Genomic DNA, 19706 nt, shown 5'->3' with positions numbered 1-19706 from the left:
AAGTGACTCTTAATCTCCCAAACCCCCTCCCCCCAGCAACCCTCAGTTTGTTTTGTGAGATTAAGAGTCACTTATAGTTTGTCTCCCTCCCAATCCCATCTTGTTTCATTTATTCTTCTCGTACCCACTTAAGCCCCCATGTTGCATCACCACTTCCTCATATCAGGGAGATCATATGATAGTTGTCTTTCTCTGCTTGACTTATTTCGCTAAGCATGATACGCTCTAGTTCCATCCATGTTGTCGCAAATGGCAAGATTTCATTTCTTTTGATGGCTGCATAGTATTCCATTGTGTATATATACCACATCTTCTTGATCCATTCATCTGTTGATGGACATCTAGGTTCTTTCCATAGTTTGGCTATTGTGGACATTGCTGCTATAAACATTCGGGTGCATGTGCCCCTTTGGATCACTACGTTTGTATCTTTAGGGTAAATACCCAATAGTGCAATTGCTGGGTCATAGGGCAGTTCTATTTTCAACATTTTGAGGAACCTCCATGCTGTTTTCCAGAGTAAGCCTTTATCTTTTTAAAATTTAATATCAACTCATACATATCAGAGGTTACTTATAAAATATGTAGATTAGAGAAGCTAAAAGCAGAGCCCATCTGCATGTTACCATTTCATTTATTGATTGCAAAGCCTTGCAACCAAATACTATATATAAGGTTTTAAAAATTTTGTGAATGGATTGCCTCTCCTGTGATTATCTTACTTATGTGTAGTAGTAATCATTTTGAAAACGCTAGCCTAGGGGTGCCTGGGCAGCTCAGTCAGTTAAGCGCCTGACTCTTGAACTCAGACCGAGGTCATGATCTCAGGGTCCGGAGATTGAGCCCTGAGTCATGCTCCCTGTTCATTGGGAAGTCTGCTTCTCCCTCTGCTCCGTCCCATTCTTTGCTCTCTCTCCCCGTCTCTCTCAAATAAATAACTAAAATCTTTTAAAAAGAAAAAAAAAAAAAAGAAAGAAAGAAAAGAAAGAAAATGCTAGCCTAAAATGTTGGAGCAGAAAACTTGTCACGCATCCAGACCAGCCCTCTTTTTAGAAGGCAGAGCTTATAGAAACTCACAGCTTAGGGCAATTTGTAGCCGAGTCCAGACTAGAATCCATGTCTCACTGAGCCACATGACACACTTCTTCCACAAAACCACCAGGCTTCTTTTTAAAATCTGTAGTATTTGCCCACATATATGTATTTTCCCCTAAAATCAGCTGTAGGTAGGAAAGGCACATGCATACCATAATTTAAGATGATTAAAAAGATTGCCATAGGTAATCAGTGCAAGTTCTGATCTGACGTTTTGATTTCCTTGAAACTTATGTAATCCATTATGTTTTTTTTTCCCTCCCACATCTATCTTTTTTTTCTCCTAAATCTATCTTTATTGATTTCTTCCACTTAAAAAAAATCTAAATACTTCCACAAAAAATTTCACCTATGTTCAATAAACCTAACCTTGATCATTGTGTTTCCAGGCGAAAAGGAATCGCAAAACAAACCCCATTTTCTGGACTGGGCCTTATTCCCATTTATTGGAGCAATGTCTGTTGCCGAGGAGATGAAGAAAATATACTGCTTTGTGAAAAAGACATCTGGCAGGGGGGGGCGTGTCCTCAGAAGATGGCAGCTGCTGTCACATGTAGCTTTTCCCAGGGTAAAAAACTCTCTTTTACTTTTATTGTGTTTTCAGCAAGATTCCAGATGATAAAATTGTCTTCGTTAAATCATTTCCTCAAAGAGTTTAAATACAGACATAAGCCTGAATCATCGTATTATGTAGTCAAATAGTCTTCAATAAAAGTGCGTCTAACATTCTGAATTCCTTTTGACTTTCAAATGCTATCTCACTCAACGTGTTTTCTATTTTATTTAATTTGCTTACGGAACTATTGCATATTGTACACGAAACGTTTATTTTGCTAATGGAAGGTCATGATAGAATCAAGATGGAAAATCATCTTGGAACCCAGCAACTACAACAAAATATTTTCACTTTATAGGGTAGATTATAACTGTGGTACCAGCGTTCTCCTTTGAGTTGTCAATAGCACATTCCATAATATGGATAACTGCCTCGGATAAAGGCTCCTTCCAAGCACTATATGCTGATCATGAGATGATGACCATGGTTTAGCACACATATATGCATACGGTCATATGAACATACGTGGAGAAGGGAACAGCTGCTTTTCATGATGGCTGATGGGTTTTCTGGAAAGCATGGTGTATTTTAATGTGTGACCAGAACCTGAAACTAGCACCCTGTCACAGCATCCCTTTTTGCATTCTCCTTGGAGATGGCAGTGTGGTCAGATATTCCAGGTCTTAAAAAGCTAGCAGCCATCCCAGGGCATTGGTTTCTGCTGGAGTGCAAGAATCAGGAGAGGAATGGAAACTCTCTCACCACAAAACACACAGAGCCTCAATTTAGAGTAATTGCTGTGAATTGGCTGGAAGAACCAACTGGAATATAGGGTGCAGGTATGTGCTTTAAGAACCATTGTTCTTTTTTGAGTGGGCCAAATGCATGTTAAATCTTGATGTTTTGGAAATTTTTCCTCTTCTTCCTTTGATTCTCCACTTTGGGTAATGCTACTTTGGGAGGTAGATGTTTATGCATTGCTGCTTCAAGGATGATGTGATTTGGGTTCAACAGTGCATTACTTTTTGTAGATTATTGCTTGTACTCATGCTCCACCTGTTGGGTAAAATGTTTGACATTTTTAAAGTACTGAAGTAAATAAAATCTTGAAAACAATAATTATTTTCTTTCAGGATTATCTTTCCACTTAAAAAATTCCTTTTGCGGGGTGCCTGGGTGGCGCAGTGGGTTAAGCCGCCAGGTCATGATCTCAGGGTCCTGGGATCGAGTCCCGCATCAGGCTCTCTGCTCAGCAGGGAGCCTACTTCCTCCTCTCTCTCTCTCTCTGCCTGCCTCTCTGCCTACTAGTGATGCTCTCTGTCAAAAAAAAAAAAAATTTCTTTTGCTCTCATCATCTATTCACCTATTTATACTCCAGTTGTGAAGATAAATTGAAGGTCATTCATAAGCATATATGAAAATGTGAGCGGTTGAATGAGATAAAAGTGAGAGAGAAAAAAGACCAAGTGAGAAAGTGAAAGGAAACAGCTGAGATCAGCAAACACTGAGTCTACTTGCTTTAAGGCATAGTAATAGATCTTTAATACATTTTTTTAGTTTGGAAATTACATTTAGTGCCCTGTCATCTAGTACTTGTTGTTTTTCCAACACTTATAAAGTAGGAAATTGAGTAGCAGTCCTAGATATAGGAAATAGTAATTTAAATGAACATGTCTGGGAGTTTTATTTATCCGTAAGTTAGCCATGAGTCAACTACCTCACCAAGTGCTCTTTCAAATGATTTTTTGTGCGCTTGTTGGGAAGATGTGGGATGTTGATGAAATTTTGTCTTTGAAATTTTCTGTATTTCCACAATTACTTATAGAGCCAGAAAATGCCCACATATTTTAAAATAAAACATGACACTAAAAATATAAGGTAGCAGGCCATAGAATTCTGGGTTGTAGGTGATTTTAAATTTCCTCTTAAACATTTTTGTTTTCCAGGGCACGTGAGTGGTTCAGAAGTTGGTTAAATATCTGCCTTTGGGGGCGCCTGGGTGGCTCAGTGAGTTAAAGCCTCTGCCTTCAGCTCAGGTCATGATCCCAGGGTCCTGGGATTGAGCCCCGCATCGGGATCTATGCTCAGTGGGGAGCCTGCTTCCCCCCACCTCTCTACCTGCCTCTCTGCCTACTTGTGATCTCTCTCTGTCAAAAAAATAAGTAAAATCTTAAAAAAAAAAAAAAAGTGTCTGCCTTTGGCTCAGGTCATGATCCCTGGGATTGAGCTCCCTGCTGAGTGGGGAGCCTGCTTCTCCTTCTCCCTCTGCAGCTCCCCCTGCTTGTGCTCTCTCTCTCTCTCCATGTGTCAAAAAATAAAGTCTTAAAAAAATTTTTTTTTCTGTTTTCTCTAATCTTACCATAGTGGGAGGGGGAAGAGAGGCAGGGGAGAATATAATAATTTAAGAAACTAATACATTTCCCCATTGTTTCTATATTTTCCAAGCTTTTTAAAGGAAAAATAAACATAAGATGCAAATATATTTTTCAGACCACTCAGCATCAATTAATTATAAGGAGCTAATATATAATGCTGAGAACACTTATGTTTATTAAAACTATCTTTATCCTTTTTACAAATTGTAAATACTAGTTGACTTACGTAAATAAGCTAAATTATGAAGATCAGCATATGAGTGTATGTAAATATTCACTAACCTGAATTTCTGATTCAAAATTGAGGTATGATGTTTGAATATAAATATGAATATCCCAATACCATTTACTGACAACTGCTTCCACTGTGGGGGAATTAGAAGCATATTTCATGTGGATAAATGGTTAGCATTTGGCAAAAGCTGCAATTAAATTTCTGAATAGGGGCCCAGCCTGTTCTGAAACTTTTACCCTATTACATCCTTTATTCCAGAAAAATTGCACTGTCTTGCTATTTCCCAAACACATTCAACTTTGTGCTTCTGTACATTTGCTCATACTGTTCATTTTGCTGAACTGCTCTTACCCTGTCTCTGACTTCTGAAATCCCATCCATCCACCTTGGCCCTCTTCAGATATCAGCTCCTTCAGAAGGGATTCCAGGCTACCTCCAATGGTAAGCAAGCTCCCTTGCTTCTGAGCCCCCGCAGGGTCTTGATGATCTTCTCTGTGCTCATTTTGACCATGTCCTTAGGTGGCAAACTTCCTGATGATAGGGTCTGTCTAGTGCTCCTTTAAATGCCCCTGTGGGGCTGCCTGGGTGGCTCAGTGGGTTAAGCCTCTGCCTTCAGCTCGGGTCATGATCTCAGGGTCCTGGGATCGAGTCCCGCATCGGGCCCTCCGCTAGGCAGGGAGCCTGCTTCCTCCTCCCTCTCTCTCTCTCTGCTTGCCTCTCTGCCTACTTGTGATCTCTCTCTGTCAAATAAATAAAAAATCTTAAAAAAAAAATGCCCCTGTGGTGCCTAGTATCTATTAAACAGAATTGAGTGAATGAATATTACTAAGTATTTTTTCTTGTTTGGAATATTCTTTCTAGGCTTCTGGCTGTCATTTATCAGTCCAGTCAGTCAACAAGTATCTATTACATGACTTCTGTATGCTGGGTATCTAAGATACACAGGTGAAAGAGAAAGGCACGGTCTCTGTCCTGAGTTCTAGCTGTTAGGAGATAGACAATGTGGAAATCAATGAATCAATGACAGTCTTAGATAAAATAAATATTTGGAAGGCAATGTAGTAGAAAGTAACTTTTTTGTGCTGTGTTGGTTAGGAAGACCAGGGGAGGCCTCTTAAACAAAGGGCAATTCAGGGTTGAAAACTGAATGGTGAGAGTGATGAAGGCAGGGGAAGACCTGCAGGAACTCTTTTCAAGTAGAAGGAACCGGAAGTGTACAAACCCTATAGTGGGAAACACCCTTGAGTGTTTAAGAGGCAGAAGGAAGAGGGCGTTGTAGGTATAGCCTGGGGAAGGAGGCCAGGTGTAGAGAGGGATGTTCAGGACACTAACAAGGGCTAGCTCAGGGCACTGTGGACCGTAATAAGGAGTTTGCAACGGGAAGCCTTTGGTAGTTCTTAGAAAATGAATATGAGCCGATTCATAACCAAGTGAATTCTCCAATCTTGTTTTTTGTAGGTATTGGCCATGATCACTACCTTGTATAATGAGTTAGATGTTAACTTGATTTCTACAAATACAGAAATATTTCTGTACCGAAGACAAGGATGTTACAGACATAAGTGCCATTTTTAAGAATTACATGTTGGTAATGCTCAAGTTACTGTGCATAAAAACATTAGTGTCCCCACTACAATACCATAAAAATCAAATGCGTTTCCAATAAACTATAGTTTTGAGTGTGTCTTTTCTGGCTTCTGAGGTTGTTGGAGGAAAAGTGAATTTGGACTACTTCCTCTTAGGAGCTATTTGTATGGACGTCATTCAATTTGGAGTATTTTTTGAAATAATTTTTATTGAAAACTTTTTTTTTTATTATTAAGTAAACTCTACCCCCAGCGTAAGGCTCTGACTACTCACAACCCGGAGATCAAGAGTTGCATGTTCTACTGATTGAGCCAGCCAGGCACCCCCAATTTAGAGTATTTTAATTGGTCAAGAATACTGTAATACATACTAGATGTGTGTGCGTGTACGTGCAAATCCCTGAGGTGGTTTAATAAATATGACTCAATTATTGAGAATGGCAGATAAATAGAATATATCTAATCTCATCATTCAGTTCAAATGTATAGGTGTAATTTGTTTCTGATTTCACCCGGCACAGGCCCGACGTTCCCCGCCATACGCCTCGTGGGTGGGAGCAGTGCGCGGGAAGGCCGAGTAGAAGTCTACCATGCTGGTCATTGGGGGACCGTCTGTGATGACCAGTGGGATGAAGCAGACGCAGAGGTGATCTGCAGGCAGCTGGGCCTGAGGTTTGTTTTTATTCTTACTTCATTTCAATTTTGGAATCTCTTCTTCCCACACGCAGAGACAGGTGGCTTTGTGTTTAAATTGTCCAGTTCCTCAAGCAAATAGAAAAAGCCACCTTGCGATCTTTGTGCTAGGTTGTAGGCTCCCCGAAGAGAATTTTTGTGTACCTAGAGGTCTAGCCTGTTTGTATCTGGATTCAATTGCTTTTATATCTCTGAAAATGTCACCCTTTTACTTCTATTCGTTATTTGCATTTATATTATTCCCAGGTAATCACCAGCACTGTCGGTAGCAAAGACTTACTGAAGTCATCTGCTCTTAGGGTTTAACTGAAGTTCAGCTTCTGCCTCCAAGTATTATCTCAACTTTTGACTTTGCTTTCTGATTTGTTAGGTATGTGCTTAGAAGAGAAGATGTTTATTAATGTGCAAAGGAAATAATTCCCACATAAGATGTGGAAATGAAGCATGTGTAATAAAAGCAGCGGTATGAAAATGAACATTTCATGCTGTCCTAAGTCCTATTCTGGAATAGTATGCTGTAATTTTAGTCTTTAATCCCTTTCTTTAGTGATTCTGAACATTGGTATAACACGCCTAAAAGTTTCTCTAAAATCATATTAGGAGATTGGAGTGCCTGGCTGGCTTGGTTGGTTGAGTGTCCAACTCCTGATTTTGGCTCAGGTCATGATCTCAGGGTTGTGAGATGAAGCCCCTCCGTGGGCCTTGTGCTAAGCGTGGAGTCTGCTTGAGATTCCTCCTCTCTCTACCCCTCCCCCCTCTGGCCCGACACTCTCTCTATAAAATAGATACATAAATCTTAAAAAAAAACAAGATAAAATTAGGGGCTCTTTTTGAAGTTGATATTTTACTTTAAATTTGTAAATTTCTTCCTTTAGCTTTTTGCAGGTGGTGGTGATAGGTTGGCCTCTTTAGATCAAAGCTTACTATTCACGGATCACTTTCTTTTCAATTAAGCATAATCCTTGACACTGAAGCATGATTTTTGAACCTTACACCATTTATACTTATTTGTTTTGTGATTGTTTTTGCAACTGCCCCCCCTCAAAACTCTGTATTTATAATGAAACAATTTAATGTAAAATATTGACATTTTAACATTCTATCTCTAAATACTTCAGTATATGTCTCTTAAAAATAAGAGCATGGTGCTACTTGGCCAAATTAACATTATCACAACCAATATCATTGGTAATTACCACTTTTTTTTAGAGAGAGAGAGAGTGTGTGTGTGTGTGTATGTGCAAGTGGTGGGGGAGGGGCAGTGGGAGAGAAAGAGAATCTTAAACAGATGTCACACCCAGTGTGGAGTCCTACTTGGAGCTGGATATCACAATCTCGAGATCATGACCTGCACAGAAATCAGATGCTTGATTGAATGAGCCACTGAGGTGCCTCATGGGTGATCATTCTTAACATTTTCTAATACCCCAACACAGTGAGTTTCCTGTAGTGGCCCCACAGTGTCCTTGGCAGATGGACTGTCTTAAGAAGAATTTAGTCCAGGATCATGCAGTGCATCTGGATGTTATGTACCTGAAGTCTCTTTTGAATCTAGAACAGCCTCTTGTTATTCATGACACTGACTTGTGGAAGGGAGAGACGTTTGTTCTTGAGAATGTCCTTTCCTCCTGGATTTGTCTCATTTCTTCCTACTGGTATCATTTAGTTTACTCCTCTGGCTCTTGTAATTCCTGACATTGGAGGCTAGATCAAAGCAGGTATTTTGGCCAGGATTTATCACAGGTGATGTGTCTTGGAGTCTTACCACTGATGGGGCTAAGCTTGAGCATTGGGTTAAGCTGGCATTAGCCTGTCCTTCACTGTAAAGTTACATTTCCTCCGTAACTGATTCTGCTACCTAATGGCTATTTCAGAGTTCAGGTATAGGACAGGACCCGCATGGCAAATCCAGTGTCTCTGGAGCTTATAATTATCAGTGGTGTGAAATTACCGTTATGATCATTTTCTTTGGGTGGTTTAGAAATAAGGCCAACCATTCCTTTTGAGAAAAATTCTTATTAAGCATTCATTTTGAGACTAGATTTTCAAAATGTTCTGAGGGGGTATCGATTTCAATACTAATCTTCCTCAAATTTCCAGGTATTGCTGTTAAAATGAACACAGCATAAAGTTATCATGTGCCTTGTACTCAGAACAACCTGGATCTGTGTCCTACTTCTGGAGATGAGAAAAGTTACAGAGTATCTCTTCATGAGAGAAAAGTTACAGAGTATCTCTTCGTCCGATTCCCTATAAGTATTTCTTGATATATAGGGACTGTTGTCTAACCCAGGTTCTAGAGCAGTTAGCACACTTAATAAGTATATAGTACACATTGGCTCTCAAGGTCAGTCAAATTATAGTTGAAAGATGTTTTTAGCATTCAAAATAAACTGAGTATTTGGTGGTAGATTATCCAACACTAGTTCTCTATTCAGAACTTCCATTTAGTTAGCTGTATCTATGAATTTCATATTTTTAAAACATTCTAGTGTGTGTATATGTATATTTACTGGTGATCAATTATGTGGTGCTAATTGATATTCATGTTAGTTACTAAGAAACCTATGTCTTTGCTAAAAATATTAAGAACTTGAAGGGTGGATCGCATCTCGACCTTTTGGCTAAGGTTAAGTGAAGAACTTGAAGGGTGGAGTAATAGTGTATTTAACATTACTAGCTGCTGTATGGATTACTCTAAACTTAAGCTGTAAGGCATTTTTTAATCTTAATATATTTCTGTGGGGGAAAACACAGGTTTGCCTAGAAAATTTAGAGTATCCTGGAGATACACTGTGAATATTGATTATATTTATAATTATAGAAGTGATTCTAAAAATTTGTTGTAATGTGAAATTCTTGAGCCAAAGATTTCTTTCACTTAAACAGTTCTTAAACATAGGCCTTTTTTTTTTTTTTAAATATTTATTTATTGGACAGGGAGAGATGACAAGTAGGCAGAGAGGCAGGCAGAGAGAGAGGGGGAAGCAGGCTCCCTGCTGAAAGGAGAGACCAATGGGGGGCTTGATCGCAGGACCCTGAGATCATGACCTGAGCCGAAGGCAGAAGCTTAACCCACTGAGCCACCCAGGTGCCCTGAACATGGACCATGTTGACAAACAATAGTCTATTACAGAGAAAAGATATAGAAATGGAATCACCAGGAAGACTATATTAATGTCGAACACATGTGAAGGCCAAGTATTTACATCTTTCTCGAGCATTAGCTTATTGCTATCTTTTGAATGAGGAAATACATGTTTGGAAAAGTAATTGAAAGGAAAAATACCTGCAGATATACAAGGCGGCAAAAGTCCTCCACAAGCCTACGCAACAACCAATGATTCAGCTTGGTAGACATTTGTTTTTATTGTCAGCACTCTGATGCTCTGAGCTGATATTGTTCGTTTTTGCCTTTCTTTCACTTGATTTTATAGTTCTCTCCTACGTTTGCATTAAAGCAATATTCTGCACCTGCTCCTCCTTTATAATTTGTTTGCTTATTTAGTAGCACAGCACTTTCAGATGAGATAGTTTTTAGTGGCACATGGTTGATAATAGCATAATTTTGTTGCTTGTCTTGATTTATGATTTTTTTTTCCCTAAGCAGATTTCATCTCTTTATTTGTTTGTTGAATTTCCAAAGGGAAATGACATCATGCCTCCCTGGAGTAGTGGTTACAGTTTCTTCGTGAGATGCTGATTTGTTGGCTTTCTTTTTTTTTTTTTCTTCTTCTTCTTTTTTTTTTTTTTAAAGATTTTATTTATTTATTTGACAGACAGGGATTACAAGTAGGCAGAGAGGCAGGCAGAGAGAGAGGAAGCAGGCTCCCCGCTGAGCAGAGAGCCCGACGTGGGGCTCGATCCCAGGACCCTGGCATCATGACCAGAGCCGAAGGCAGAGGCTTTAACCCACTGAGCCACCCAGGCGCCCCATGGCTTTCATCTTTTAATGGTGTCTGTGGATTTTGATAGCTGGCAAGCTTCCTAAACACAAAAGAAATGACTGTATTTTTGATAGTCAAATTTGAGTAACCCAGAACTTGGAGAAAGATTAGGAGCAGGAAACGAAGCAGCCAGATGCTAGAAAATTGTCTTGAGAATGTGCATGTACACAGTGAAGTTTCAAGTAGAAACATTTTATTTATTTATTTTTATTTAATTTCAATTAGCCAACATACAGAACATCATTAGTTTCAGATGTAGAGTTCAGTAATTCATCAGTTGCATGTAACACCCAGTGCTCATCACATCAGGTGCCCTCCTTAATGCCCATCAACCAGTTACCCATCCCTCCACCCACCTACCCTCCAAAACCCTGTTTCTTTCTTATAGTTAAGAGTCTCTTATGGTTTATCTCCCTCTCTGATTTCTTCCCATTCCATTTTTAACTCCTTTCTGCTATGATCATCTGTACCCTTATATTCCTTGTATGAGTGAATCCATATGATAATTGTCTTTCTTTCTCGCTCAGCATAATAACCATGTTCTAACCATGTCATTATAAAGGATAAGATTTCATCCCTTCTGATGGCTGAGTAGTCTTCCAGTGTGTGTGTGTGTGTGTGTGTGTGTGTGTGTGTGTGTGTATACCACATCTTTTATCCATTCATTTGTTGATGGACATCTAGGCTTTTTCCACAGTTTGGCTATTGTGGACATTGCTGCTATGAACATTGGAGTGCATGTGCCCCTTTGGATCACTACGTCTGTATCTCTGGGGTAAATTCCTAGTAGTGCAATTACTGGGTTGTAGGGTAGCTCTATTTTTAGCTTCTTGAAGAACCTCCATACTGTTTCCAGAGTGGCTATACCAGCTTGCATTCCAGGTGGAGACTTTTTTTTTTTTTAAAGATTTTATTTATTTTATTGACAGAGAGAGATCACAAGTAGGCAGAGAGGCAGACAGAGAGAGAGAGAGAAGAGAGAGAAAGAGAGAAGCAGGCTCCCTGCTGAGCAGAGAGCCCATGAGGGGCTTGATCCTAGGACTCTGAGAGCATGACCCGAGCTGAAGGCAGAGGCTTAACCCACTGAGCCACCCAGGCACCCCAGGTGGAGACGTTTTAATCAGGGTTCCTTTTGTGCAGTTAAAATAAAGACTTTTCCCTTGTCTTTCAAAACTCTTAAAAACATAGTTTAGAACTAGGACATCATATTTTATTGTGTGGATATGCCATAACTTACATAGGAATTTAAAAAATTATAAACACATCTTTCTTAGGTTTTTTTTGGCTATAAAATTATACAAAACTACTTTATTGAGTGGTTAGAATAAAAATGTGATACAGATTGCTTTTTAAAAAATACTTCTTTGCTTTTTTTTAATCTTACTGATTATTAATGTTTTTGTATTTTATAGATTTTTATCCTAAAGAGAACCTGAAGACCTTGTGTAAAAGAAGAGGAAATTAGGCCCTCTAAGATTACCCAAAGCCCTAAAGTCATACTGTTAAGTGAGAACCAAAATCCTCTTTTTTTTTTTTTAAGTAGACTCCATGGCCATAATGGAGCCCAGCACGGGGCTTGAACTCCCAACTCTGAGATAGAGACCTGATCTGATATCAAAATGAGATCAAGAGTCGGATTCTCAACCAACCGAGCTACCCAGGCACTCCAACAACCAGAATCTTAAGATTTCCCGGTGTAGAATTTTTTTTTTTTCATGTTCTACTATTTGCCAAAAAGCCAGGGGTTAATAAGAATAAATACAAATATAGGGCTGAGAGAAATAGAGAAGTCAAGAGATAAAAGTTCACTGTAGGGAGAAAATGCTAATAGACTGTATTTGAGGTTCCCCCGCCCCCCCCTTAAAATGCCCCCCTGAGACTTTATATAGCCAAGTGCTTCAGAGTTAGCTGTGTAGCCAGACAAGCTTCACCAGCAGTGGGTATAATGCTGGGCAAATTATCTAATTTCTGGGCCTTCATTTCCTCTTCTGTAAATTGGGGATCAGAATATAGGGTTGTAGGGAGGATTAAATGAGTTAATACACATAAACCTGGTAGACCAGTGTTGGCCTACAGTAAGCATTCCGTGTGCATCCAGTATCACTACTGGAAATGCAGGAGATTGTTCTCCAGAGAGAAATCTAGGATATCGATCATTAACAATGAATTTTTTCATTCATAAGTTGTGTCACACACTGAAGTTTGTAGTTAAAGGACCAATCTTTTATAATCTAACGAACAATTACCTTGCACAATAGAATTGCCTAACTATATTCTGTGTCTGTTCAAAGTAGTAACTTAGTCTGGTGCTTGAATTAGTCAGATGATGCTGTTTATTTGGGCTTTTACCATGAAGACAAACTTTATACAAATACAATCAGAGTAGTCAAGTAGGTTTAAGAATGTTTTGGATGAGGATCAGACATAGAATCAATTCAGTGTTTCTTGGGCATTGCTGTTATAGATATAGGTCAAATAGACACAGAAAATCACTTAATAAATCAGTGTATTATTTCAGAGCACTCCTATTCCAACAACTTTATTTTGTGGCTAGAGAGTAAGAAAATGGGCAATACTGGGACTTTATTACAAATGAACTGCCAGGGAGGTGGGGGAATAATTTTCATAAATGAGGGACAATGAGCACATAACTGTTGAATTCACATGGCTTTTTTTGACTTTAACAATCCGTGAGGTTGGCTTTTGTTTTTGTTTTTTTGAGAGGTGAGGAAGGGCAGAGAAATGATGAGTGATTACCTTAAGTTGGGCATGGAGCCTGATGTGGGACTCTGTCTCACCACCTTGAGATTGTGACCCGAGCTGAAACCAAGAGTCAGACACTCAACCAACTGAGCCACCCAGGCACACCAACAATCTCTGAGTTTTATGTTGCTTTCCCTAATATCACAGACTTTCTTTAAAGGCAGAGTCATGAGTTTCTTTGGTATCCCCTGAAAGCCAGCACAGTCCAGGGCACCGGGAAATACTAGTGGCTGAAGGAATGTGTGTATAAGTATCTTCTTAATTTTAGTAAACTCGAAAGGGAGCCAGAAAACCTAGTTTGTGTTGCATCCTAGTTTCTTAGTTAACATTTTTGTTGCTATTGTTGTGATTAGTTCTGTGTTTTTCTGGTTAGTTTGTTTCAATTAAATACTTTTGTGATCATTAAAATGTTTATAAACAGTGGGAAATATGGAAACCTATAAGAAAGATCATAAAACACCCAAGTAGTGTTTTAAGAGTGTATCTTAACATAGATGACTTTTCTCAGAGTCCTGAGATGATTATGGGGCTGCTGCTCTTCCATCTTGTGTTCTCCCTTAAGGAAGGGACACAGTTCAGAGGCAATTAATCAGGCCTTTTGCTTTTTCCTAGGACCTCTATCACATGATCTTTAACATATTTGGAATATAGTATGTATCAGTTACTCCGCCCAGCCAATCCTGAGTCACTCCCAGCTAATCATTATTTTAGGGTGTTTTTTGGGGGGAGAAGGAAGGGGGGAGGGGGCTGTTGGGTAATAAAAGGTCTTTAGTTGTTAAACTTTTAACCTAAATATTGTACCAAAAAAAGAATACTAATCTTTTAAAATCTCTAAAAATATGTTAGCTAAGAATGTATTTTTGCTGTGTTAATTTGACCTTTGTAACATTCAGCATCTTATATGCCCAGTGGCCATCGATATTTCTTCTGTGAATAGCCTCATTGTCTCCATGCCCCTATTTTTTAAAAATGCTTTGTTGTTTTGTCTTTCATTATAATGTAATTATAATATTATTATTATTAATTTTTAGGAGGTTTTTTTAATTGCTGTCACATATTACAAATATTTCTTCCTGCCTGTTGGTTTGCCTTTTGACTCTGATTATGGTATATTTTGCTATACAGGAGCTTAAATTTATATGTGGTTAAATTAAACTTTTTTAGTTTTTTTCTGACTTCTGCGTATCTTACCTTGCTCAGGAAATCCTCTTTGTCCCAAGGTGGTATTGTTCTTGTATTGTGTTCTTTATTTTATTTCAATAACTTCTTAACCCTCCCTTCTCAACCCCTTAACTCCTTCCTTCCTTCCTTCCATCTTTCCTTCCTTCCTTCCAGTATTTAGACTTTTAAACCATCTGGAATTTATTGTTTGTTTCTGTTATGAGTTTGGGATCAAATTTTATATTCTCCCATATTCTTTATACCACTTAATCCTGGCTCAGTGAATTGTACCCATTGAAATGTTCTTCCATAGGATCTTTTTCTTTCCTGGCATTTATCCCAGGGCAAAGAGCCAAGAAGACTGTTAATCGGCCTTTCTCCAAAGCTGTCCCTTCTGGCTTCCCCATGACCTGCATTAGTCCTCTGTCTCCCTCTCCTCTGTTAAGCAACTTTCAGTTATTCTCTAAGTCAGCTTCCATATTTGCTTTCATTAATCTCTTTCCTTTAGAGCAAAGGTCACCAAACTTTTCCTGTAAAGGTCCAGATAGTAAGTACTTTGGACTTTGCAACCACTTAACTGTGCCTTTGTGGTGCAAAAGTGGCCACAGCAGCTAAGCTGGGAATGAGTGAGGCTTTGTTCCAATCCAACCTTATTTCTGGACAGTGAAACTGGAATTTCATAGGATTTTCCCTTGTCAAAAATTACATTCCTGATTTGATTTTTCTGCCTACCATTTAGAAAATGTAAAAGCCCCTCTTAGAGCATGGACTGTATAAACACAGGAGGTATGCTGAATTTATCCCTTGGGTTGTGGTTCACTCTTCTCCACTTAGGAGCCACCAGCAAGGGCACTTTGCTCCTGTCCTGGATTCTCCCTTCTCGCAAAGGTGTGGCAGGTCTCAGGAACGCAACTGTAAGCACTTCACTTCTGGTTTGAACTGAGCTTAGTAAATAACACTGTACATTTCAGTTTTTCAGGCTTCCAAATTCCGGAATTAAGTCCCAATATACACGACTTCAGAGTTTTCTTTCCAGTGGGTATCACGTTCCTTTGTTCAGTTTAGTTTGAATGTTGTATTGAGAATATTGTCTTTTGGAAGGGGATATTTATTCTACTAGGGGCAACTTAAAACATGTTAATTTATTCACAGCCTTATAGACTACTTTTGCAAGATCATGTTGGTACAGAATATGCTTTTCTGGGAGCATAAGTGCTGTCTTTAGAAAAAAAAAAATTGCATTGGCCACTACAAGTGTTTTTGGTAAAATGCCTATGTGCACTGAAACCCTTGAAATTGTTGGTCTCCGAGGATCTGTGTGTCTGCCACAGGAATCCCAAGTTGAGTGATGCAACTCATAGCTTAATGATCTTCTGGGCCATCATCTCATAATCCTTAATAAAAAACAACACAGATCTGTTGGGTATTTTATAGGCTACTAAATTACTCCCATAAGTATATATATATTTTTTTAAAGATTTTATTTATTTATTTGACAGAGAGGGGTCACAAGTAGGCAGAGAGGCAGGCAGAGAGAGAGAGAGAGGAGGAAGCAGACTCCCCACTGAGCAGAAAGCTCGATGCGGGGCTCGATCCCAGGACCCCAGGATCATGACCTGAGCCGAAGGCAGAGGCTTTAACCCACTGAGCGACCCAGGTGCCCCAAGTATATTCTTTAAAAAATGATTTTAGGGGCACCTGGGTGGCTCAGTAGGTTAAGGCCTCTGCTTTCGGCTCAGGTCATGATCCCAGGGTCCTGGGATCGAGCCCCACATCGAGCTCTCTGCTCAGAAGGGAGCCTGCTTCCCCCTCTCTCTCTGTCTGCCTCTCTGCCTACTTGTGAATTCTCTCTGTCAAATAAATAAATAAAATCTTAAAAAAAATTTAAAATAAATAAATGAATAAAACATATTTACAACCTTAAATCCAGAACATGTTGAGATTTTCACTGATTCTCCCTTTCCCATCATTCCACTGACTCTACCTTGGGGAGCCGGAGAACAAAAGCTATATGATGTCTGTTTAAACTAAACGCGAAATGGTTTTAGATGAGTTGCGTGGCAGTGAAAAATACACCCTTCATCAGTAGTGAGGGGGAAGCTCCTGATAGTGCATGAGGGAAAAGGAACCAACGTTTATTGAGTTCTTACTTTGCATCAGTTTAATTCTTATAACCCTCCAAGGGAGTGATTATCATCCCTGTGTTCAAAAGAAGCATTTTGTGCTTGGAAGGTTTTTATAACTTCCCCAGGGCAGTTTTGCTTGTTAAAGATAGAGCCCAGATTTGAGCCTGAGGGCCTGTTTCCAGATCTTTTCTTCCTCAAAGATTCTGTTTGGAAAGAATAAGCTTTTTGACATGACCAGTAATATATGAACACTTATATATATGTCCACTACACTCTTCTTTGATGACACAGGTACGCATTGAAACAACTGGAAATTTCATTTAAAAAATCCTACTAATTGAGTATTGATTCCTTCTTTCTGGAAGAGTAGAAATGGCTTTTTTCTGTCATTTTTTCCTTGTAAAACAAATTCACTCACAAAATTATTTGATAATATCATTTGCGTTAGGATTTTTTTCTTTCACATTTGTCTGATTTACACTAGATATTAATCTTTAATATTTGTTTGAGCAGACTTCTCAGAGTCCTTGGTATTACAGATATCAGATTTAAGTGTGAGGATTCCAAATTTAAAAATTTTAACTCCAGGAAAATATCCTGCATAAGCTACCCTATTTTTCTTTTCCTTCCTTCTTCACACCTCTTCTTATAAACATTTCGTTTATTCTTCCTCTTACAAACTCTGAATTTCATTTTTTTTAATTTTTAATTTTTTTTTAGATTTTTATTTATTTATTTGACAGAGATCACAAGTAGGCAGAGAGGCAGGCAGAGAGAGAGAGGGAAAAGCCGGCTCCCTGCTGAGCAGAGAGCCCAATCCCAGGACCCTGAGATCATGACCAGGGCCAAAGGCAGAGGCTTAACCCACTGAGCACCCAGACATCCCCAGACTCTGAATTTTAAACAGAAAGTGGCTCAGGTGATAAAGGAATGAGTGTTTGCTCTAATGGTTAAAGGTTTTAAGTTTCAGATGTTTTGGGCTTTGTTTTAAACATGTGTTCTCTTAAAAGAAACTTTTGTAATATCTAGTAAAATTAGTCAAACAAGTTCTAATTTGGCCAGGAAGTTACTATCCAAGACTTGGCCATTGCTGAGTATTATAATCATTTTAGTAAACTTTCTTTTTTCCTTCAATATATTTTGGTTGCATATTCTCAAGGTAGTTATAATGGTATGAGAAAAAGGCAACCAAAATAATGGGAATATTATTGAATATTGAATAGGGAGCATCACTGAAAAACAAAAAGAAAATATAAATGTTCTACTCTAAAAATTAGAAGGCTAAAAGGGGTTAACATGGCAATTTCTGAAGTTATTAATAATTTTGACAGTGGTGAAATCTGGGGTTCTAGAATCACTAGATTCTAGATCACTTTGAATTAAGGGAGAAGTAAATTTAGTGCACATGAATTTGAGTGGAGAGATATTTAATTAGGAATATGTTTGGCTCTGAGTAACAGAGTACTGAAAGTAACAGTGGTTTAATAAGATAAGAGTTTGTCTTTGTAGAGACCAGAGGTAGTCAGCTCTGGGCTAGTCTGGTGGTTCCACAGTCACCTGGGTTTGGGTTTTTTCTTGCTTGTAGTTCTCTCATTCTTAGAATGGCACCTCATGGACCAGTATAGCTTCTCAAGCTCTGGCCATCATTTCTGCCTTGGAATCATCAGGTAGGAAGAAGTGGGACAAGGATACTTCCTGGAAGTGATACACAACAACACTTCCACCTAAATATCTTTGGATAGAACTTAATCATCTCAAATGAGTCCAGAGTTTCAGTTCGGGATGACTAACTAAAGAGTTCTGGAGGTGGGTGTTGGTGATAGTTGCACAAGAATGAGGAGGTACTTAGTGCCCCTGAACTGTACACTTAAAAATGGTTAAAATGGTAAATTTTATAGTATGTATATTTTATGACAAACATAGTCATCTGGAAGGGGAAGAGGCTGGGAAATGTAATCTTTACTCAGGATAGCCATCGCCCTCCTAAAAATCTGAGGTTCCGTTACTAACGAAGAAAAGGGCAGTGAGTATTGAGGGGTAATTAGCAGTCTTGTGATGGCCAAAAATAGAAAGAGTGACAAACAAAGGAACAGGAAAGAAGTATAGCAAGTCACATAAAATCTGTGGAGTGAATTGGTCAGGGGCAGTATGGATTATTCATAGCTGTACCGTTCCTGCGGCAAAAGAAATGATATCAGATGACTTTTTGATGTCTAATCCAGATTTCTTATGTTTGTTCAGTGGCATTGCCAAAGCATGGAATCAGGCATATTTTGGGGAAGGCTCTGGTCCAATCATGTTGGATGAAGTACGCTGCACTGGGAATGAGCTTTCTATTGAGCAATGTCCAAAGAGTTCCTGGGGAGAGCATAACTGTGACCATAAGGAAGATGCTGGAGTGTCCTGTACCCCTCTAACAGGTAAGAGTTTCACCCCATTTCACCCCATTAATCTATCAACCCTTGCCCCTAGCACCATCTGGGCTTACCTTCTCTTCTCAATTTAGATAATATAACTACATGAACACACCAGTAAATTCTGCAAATGAAACTAAAAACAAAGCAAAACAACTCACAAAAACCCAAAACCAAACAACTGACACAAATTGTATATCAGCATGGTATATCTTTGTTCATAAGTATTTCTGAATTTTTCACTTTTTTATAGTCTAAAAAGATAGACAGAAAGTATAATTTTTTGTAATATATAATGCCTAACAATCAAAATCAGTGTGCAATGATAAATGTCACATTATTAGGCATATACTTAAGTTCATTTTTTTTTTAAAGATTTTATTTATTCATTTGAGAGAGAGACAGTGAGAGAGAGAGAGCATGAGCGAGGAGAAGGTCAGAGGGAGAAGCAGACTCCCCATGGAGCTGGGAGCCCAATGTGGGACTCGATCCCGGGACTCCGGGATCATGACCTGAGCCGAAGGCAGTCGTCCAACCAACTGAGCCACCCAGGCGTCCCTACTTATGTTCATTTATTTATTGAACTACCCTGACTCTCGGAATGTGTTTATAGCTCGTGGAACTGTATTGATGGGATTCTTGGTTAAAGCACACTAATAAAGGAACCAAGTTAACTTGGCTGTGCTCAATTCTCTGACTATTCCAGACTGTAGCACACTTGTCTGGATATGTCTCATGTGTTATAAGAAGGGCAT

General features: G+C 38.9%; 1 protein-coding gene across 2 annotated transcripts in view; it reads left to right on the top strand.

Annotated features, from left to right (window-relative positions):
- PRSS12 (serine protease 12) overlaps positions 1–19706 on the top strand; it is a 75680-nt gene that overhangs the window by 16205 nt on the left and 39769 nt on the right. For both annotated transcript variants that reach the window (XM_059377794.1, XM_059377791.1), the window contains exons 3-5: positions 1485–1663; positions 6369–6519; positions 18779–18957. In XM_059377794.1, coding sequence (XP_059233777.1) covers positions 1485–1663; positions 6369–6519; positions 18779–18957 — 509 coding nt within the window. The remainder of the gene's footprint in view (positions 1–1484; positions 1664–6368; positions 6520–18778; positions 18958–19706) is intronic.

Source organism: Mustela nigripes, chromosome 1 (assembly GCF_022355385.1).
Source record: "Mustela nigripes isolate SB6536 chromosome 1, MUSNIG.SB6536, whole genome shotgun sequence".
Lineage (NCBI taxonomy): Eukaryota > Metazoa > Chordata > Mammalia > Carnivora > Mustelidae > Mustela > Mustela nigripes.
This window is presented reverse-complemented; position numbering and strand designations above follow the sequence as displayed.